This window comes from Octodon degus, unplaced genomic scaffold, assembly GCF_000260255.1.
Source record: "Octodon degus isolate 3935 unplaced genomic scaffold, OctDeg1.0 scaffold00267, whole genome shotgun sequence".
NCBI lineage: Eukaryota > Metazoa > Chordata > Mammalia > Rodentia > Octodontidae > Octodon > Octodon degus.
Window position 1 is genome coordinate 2,055,302 of NW_004524843.1, and position 6,695 is coordinate 2,061,996.

A 6,695-nucleotide genomic window follows, 5' to 3' on the forward strand; every position below is an offset into this window, starting at 1 on the left:
AAGTCTCTTTACCTCCATCTCTGTCTCTCTCATGTACACATAGCTACAGTCTGTTTTCTGCATACACAGAGAACCATAGATCAAAAATATATGAAAAAAATTTGTATCTGTACCAAGTATGTAGTTTTTCTTGTCATTATTTGCTAATACAGTATGACAACTATTCATATAACATTTACATGGTGTTAGTCTCTGTAATCCTGAGATGGTTTACAATATATAGAAGGGTGTCTGTAAGTTGTATACAAATACTATACTGCTTTATATAATGGATCCAAGTACCCATGATTTTGGTATTTGCAGAAAGTCTTGAAACCATTACTATATCGTAGTTACATATATATTTTTTGTACCTAACTCTACTGTTTCTTCATTTGTATTTTTTTCTACCAATGGGTTATAGTATATCTGTAGTTCTGCAGTGTGAGTTTTTCATTTAATAATCTGGTTCCTTGTCAGCAAATATACCTCTTCTCAGACCGAACATGGTGGTGCACATCTGTAATCAGAGCACTTGGGAGGCTGAAACGGGGATCGTTGCAAGTCCGAGACCAGTCTGGGCTGCAAAGTGAGCTCAAGACTATCCTGCACTGCATAGTGAAATCCTGTCTCAAAAAGACAAAAAAACAAAACAAAATAAAAAAAACCTCTTCTCGGGCCAGGGAGATAGCTCAGTAGAATAAGCACTTGTCTGGTCAAGCACAAGGTCCTAAGTTCAACCCCTAGTACTGCAAAGAAAAGCTCTTCTCTATTTTTAGTATATGTGTTTTACTTTATGTTAAGATGGTAAAATACTTGATAAGTCTTCTTTGGATGGACATTTAATTGGAGAAAACCTGGAAACAATATTAAGATAAAATGTTTCATGTATGTCTAGCTACTCCTAACATTGAATCTTCTTCATTGTTCCTTCTTCAAGCTAAAAATTTCTCAATTTTATATAGCATCAGTCATGAGAAATTATTGTAATTTACTTTTCTTTGATGACTTTGAGGTTAGGCATTTTTTGTTTAGAACTCATTTTTTCTTTATCTTTAACATGTATCCTGTGTTTAAGCCATTACCTATTATTCAGGTTATAGATTTTTTTTCTTATGGGCTAATGTATTTCTTATCAAATTTATTTATTGTCTTTGATAAAATAGAATATATAATTATCACTTATCATTTTTGCTCTTTGTTTGGCTTCTGAACTTTTTGCCATTCTTTGAAAAACTTTTCCCAATCCTAATTTTATGTAAATCTTTCCATATTTTTCTGGCATTTTTATTGTTTTAATTTTTATATTGAGAGCTTTAATCTGTGTACCTTAACCTACATACATTTCCTTACTATACACTTCCCAAAATGGATAGCCAGTTTTAATTTGTCAATGTTATCGAAATAGATCTTTATTACGTAATAATATAAATTCCATTTATATGACTCGTTTTAAACTTTATTTTGCTCTGCTGAATTATTTTTTTATCACTGTTTACTGTGCTTTAAAATACATTTGGATACATAAGACAAGTGTGTCCTGAATTTTCTAGAATATCTAAAATGGTCTTATAATTTAGCTTTGTTAAGGTTAATGCTTACATCTTCATTTTGAATACTTTAATACTTAAACACTAGTTCTATTTAAAAAAAGTGGATGAGTTGATCAGACCCTCTTTTAAAACAGTCAAGAACATAAATATAGAAGGCATTTTGGGAAAAAAATCATTTTGAAAAGATTGTAGGGAAAATTTCAAGTATGCTACTTTATTTACATTGGATATATTAATTCATTAATGTAAATATAAATACACTTTTTTAAATACTTGTTGAACACACTCCATGACATACTTAGATGCCTTCATATTGCATTTCATACATTATTTTATTAGTGGTCACATTCATCTTTGAGGCAAATGTACCTGTTGTTCATCCCTCTTTTTTATTCATTCATTCGTGCAGTACTGATGAATTGATCAGGGCTTTTGCATGAGCTGCACGTTCAGCTTCTTTCTTTTTCTCTTTTTAGGCGGGGTTTTGCTAAGCCACCCTGCATAGGTTTGGACTTGTGATCTTCCTGCCTCAGTATTTGAGAGCATGAAATTTTAGGTGTGCACCACCACACCAGGCTTCATCCCTTCTTACAGAGGGCAATCTGAGATTCAGTTTTCTTCAGGTATCTAAATTTGCCTACCTGACAAGTAGTAACACATGGGTTCCAATAAAGGTGTGAAACTTTCTGTGTCTAAAAGTAAATTCCTGACCTCCTTAACTAAATCTATTCCACATGTAGCCTGTATTTTCTCATTAATTACTTCATCCTCCTTTGTAGTTACTAAAAGCCCAAATCCTTACCCTCCTCTTTGCCCTGGTATTTAATAGGTCTGTTGTCTCCACCCTAGGATGACATTAGCATCCTGCTGTGTGGCACTGTTTCCATGAGCTCTCTCCCTTGTCCAAGTCTCCCTCCTCACTTACCTCCATTGCTGCGGTAGTCAGCTGCTCTGCAGCCCTGCCGCAGCCACTGTGGTCGGATAGCTGAAGCCCTTCATGATGCAAGTCCAGGCCTGTCTGCTCACACTTACCTCCCATGTCCTCAGATTAGGAGCACTCTTCGTTCTGCCGTGCCTTATCCACCCCTTCACCCCTTCACCCCTCCCCTCCTCTCACACAACCTCTTTATACTTGTGTCCATTAAAGCTTAATTCTTACCTATAAAATAACCATAACAAAATATATCTGAACCTCTGGAGTAGGGTGTATCATGAACTGTACAGCACTTGATGAATGGGTGGGAGAGGCTTGTTTTTATTATTCAGGGTTCTATTGCTCCTACATAAGTATTTGGTATGTCTAAATATTTAAACCTTTACCAGACTTTATTTTGTTTTATGTCATAATTTAATACCTTACTAGCTTTTTAAAAATCTTACAATAATCCTGTAAAATAGGGACTGTTATTTCTCTGTTTTACAAGGGAAAGTGAACTACAGAGCTAGTAAATTTGAAATCTAAACTTAAAAATCAGCCTGGTTAGCCTCCAAGTCGGTGCTCTTACTACCTATATTTTATTGCTTATCAAGAATCTTATTTTAAAAAGAATAGTTATCCTCTTAATTGCATGTAGCAACTGTTTTTTACTTTTGTTAATGTTTTAGTGAGCAGAAAGTTTTTATGCTTACACATGAAAACTGAAATACTTATGAATTATTCTCTCAATGTGTATCAAAGAAAAAATTCTAGTTATCCATTTTTTAAATTTTCTTCATGCCATTTATTGTCCTGACTTATTTTTGTTCATATCATGGTTAGGTGAGTGAAAATAAAAATCCTAATTCACTACTTTCTTCTGAGGGAATTAAACTCAGTGCTTCATGCATACTCAGCAAACTGTCTAACACTAAGCTAAATCTCTGGCCCCCAGTGATTGTTCTTTAGAATCATTTTTTGCAAAGACTAGTCTTAAAAATGTAAATGTTTATGTTAGAAAATGCTTTTACCTTTGTATCTCATCTTTATAGTAAATGAACTGTCAGCTCTCATGGAAGATACACGTTCTCAAGTTCTGCTGGCGAAAGTTTACAGTGAAATGGTGAGAGCTGGAGATGCAGTCACTTCGCTGCAGCAGGTAAGTGTGTATGAGAAAGTGGCCAAGGCTGTGGCCATGGGCCTGCCAGAAAGGTGCAGCCGTGAGGAGAGCGCTGCTGTTGGCCTAAAGGCAGAGAAGGTAGAGCCAAGAGAAGTCCTGGAGGAAGGTATTGTACGGTTGCAAGATTGCTGATTATAACCACTAGGGGGAGCTGGCATTTTAAGTTCTGTTTTACTGCTGAGGACACTTATTTTATTTTATTTTTTTATTTTTTGGTGGAACTGGGAATTGAACTCAGGCCCTTGCGCTTGCCAAGGAAGCGCTTATTCCACTGAGCCATCTCCCCAGCCCTTCACACTAATTTTAATAGTTGCATGAAATCCTTTGCCTTGGTTTGCCATCAAAAAATGAGCTCTCTGCCTCTTTCCACTTAGGTAAATTTTTAGTTTTTCTTAATATTTTGGTTTTTCAGTGTAAGTTTTACGTACATTTTCTTAGGTTTATTCCTAATTAGTTGAAAGCTTTGGGTAACTTTAAATTTCATATGTGCTGACAATTTTGTAAATGATTTAAATTAAATCAAATATATTCTCTGCATCTATCAATATGGTTGTGAGACTTTTCCTCATGTGTATTTTTGTCTGTTAACATGCTACCTTAAATTCATTGTGAATTGTTAGACTACCCTTCTATTCCTGAAATAAGTCACCTTGTTGCAATTTTTAAGATAATATAGTCTGAATGTAATGATATTTCCTATTTTGTTGTAGTTTTCTATATCTGTTTTCATGAGATTGGCCTGTAAGAGTGATTTTTTTTTTTTTTTTAATGTTTGGTAGACTCTACTATTGAAACCACTGGGGCTTCAAGACATCTTTGATAAGAGTTTTTGGTGGATTCAGCATTGTTAATAAATGTCATACTGATCATTTTAAAATGTCCTCCTGTTTGTTTAGAGACAGAGTCTCAATGTAGCGCAAGCTGGACTCAAATTCATGACAATCCTCCTGCCTCAGGCTCCCAAGTGCTGAGATTATAAGCATGTACCACCATGCCTGGTTAGATTGTTATATTTTTTTAATTAATTGTTTCATTAAATTGCCAAATATAGTGACAAACATTCATTCACTCCCTTCATCTTTTGTTTTTGTTTTTTTACTGCTTAATTTTGATTTTGTTTCTTCATAAAGGAAAAAATCTTTACTGTAAAGTAGAAATTCATTAGCAGGAAGCTGAAGCTCAGAATGGATGGAGTGAAGTGGTAACTAAAGGATGAAGGTTCACATTGCAAAACATCATAGAGCAGTGTAGTTAATCTGACAAGCAGTATTCATGAACAAAGATACAGTTCGGATTTCCTAGCTATAGCAGCAAGACACAAGACAGAAGCAATAAGTTTCCTCAGAAAACGACATAACTCAGCTGTGTTTAGTTTCAACTGTGAAGATTTTAAATATACAGATGGATGGGCTCTATTCAAGCACTATAAATCACAGTGTTCTTGCTAGCAGGGGTGGGCACTTGTGCAGCAGCAGCCCAAGGTCTGTAGGGTACAGGGTTCAAGACCAGCATCATTTACATGACACGGGTAAGGCTGATAAACTGGACTAACTGTCAGTTTGGGTACCTGAAGGCTTAGTTCTTGGTAAATTACACTTTTTTATAGTAAGAAGCTATTGGCAAAGGACATGTAAATATAAGCGAATCTGTGTATTTCTGAATACACCGAGTAATTATGCTCTCTTAAGACTCATAATCTCTATGAATTTCTTAAACTAATTTTTACTTACTTGATATCAGACATAACTGACCTCCATTTTTTTAGACTCAGTCTCTAATCAAGATGCATCTTCCAACGACATCTTTCAGAATTTTCCACTGTTTTAAGCTTTTTTTTTAGTATGTGTCCACAGAATATACTTTTTTTCTTCATAATTTTATTGAGAAACAAATAGCAATGAGAGAGTTTCAAATCAAATTGGTAGGACAGTTTCAATAATTAACACATTGCATACATTCTTAGTAGTGGTTAATTGCTGTTAAGATGCAGACATGATATTCTATTTATAAACACCATTAGAACAAATCCCTTTATTCATTAAGAGAATGTAACTATATATCTATCCTAGCCACTTTGAATGGAAAGATACAAAATGGACATTCATCTCTATCCCGTTTTTTTGTGAAGTCCCGTTATTTCAATGTTATAGGTGTGTAAACTCAGCAAAATATTCTAAAAGAGTCCAGTACCCCATAATAGTATTGGGTCTTCCGCTTCACTGGCAATGTCAGAAATTGTTGACCTGAGTCCCCTATAGCTCAGAAATTGTTGACCTGAGTCCCCTATAGCTCAACATAACAGCATGGCTTTACTTCTTAATTTCTTTTTTGTACTTTTCTGCTGGATGGTTAAGACCAAGGCAAAGCAGGACCTATGCAACAAGAGTTGTAGCTTTTGGGTCTGATAACATCAGTGAAATCCCCTCAGGATTTATCCTGAGATCTGTACCTCAGATTGTAGATCCTTTGTCAGTGTCAGCCATGTGGATGAGTCACAGCCATTGCTTGTCCAATGTGCTCTCTGTGAAAGCCTGAGAGAATGTTTTCTCTCTACGTGACTTTCCTTAGGCATACTCTACACCATCGATCACTTTCCTCTTTGGCCCCATAATCTCTCTGATCAGAAATTTGGGACACTACTGAGTTACATGATGTAACAGTACAAGTTCTCATATGTCCTGAGTCTTAATTGACCTTGGAAGGCTAAGGCCAAAAAGTTGGCTTTCCTTGCGGCCCTCCTTTTTCTCCAATTTGGTCTGCAAACAGGTTGTTAACGATCCAGAAGACAAGCTTATTGTTATTACCATACAACTTAGGTTGTTAAGCTTAACCTCACTATCTGTCTGAATATCAAACATCTTAGGCATAACATGGAACCGAGTAATTATGCTTTTTCATCAAGTATTGATATGTTGAACTTTAAGTCCCTACAGAATATGATTAAAAAAAATTTAAAAAATAGAATATATTTTAAAAATAGGCATAAAGAATTACATACTTCTTATGTTTACACATAAGTCCAAAAAACTAACCATATACAACCTTGAAGCAGGACAGTCCCACAATA

General features: G+C 35.2%; 1 protein-coding gene across 1 annotated transcript in view; it reads left to right on the forward strand.

Annotated features, from left to right (window-relative positions):
- Nucleotides 1–6,695, forward strand: part of Ttc21b (tetratricopeptide repeat domain 21B) — an 87,014-nt gene that overhangs the window by 40,936 nt on the left and 39,383 nt on the right. Inside the window, 1 exon segment of the mRNA XM_004646388.2 lies at nt 3,501–3,607. Within this exon segment, the coding sequence (XP_004646445.1) occupies nt 3,501–3,607 (107 nt within the window).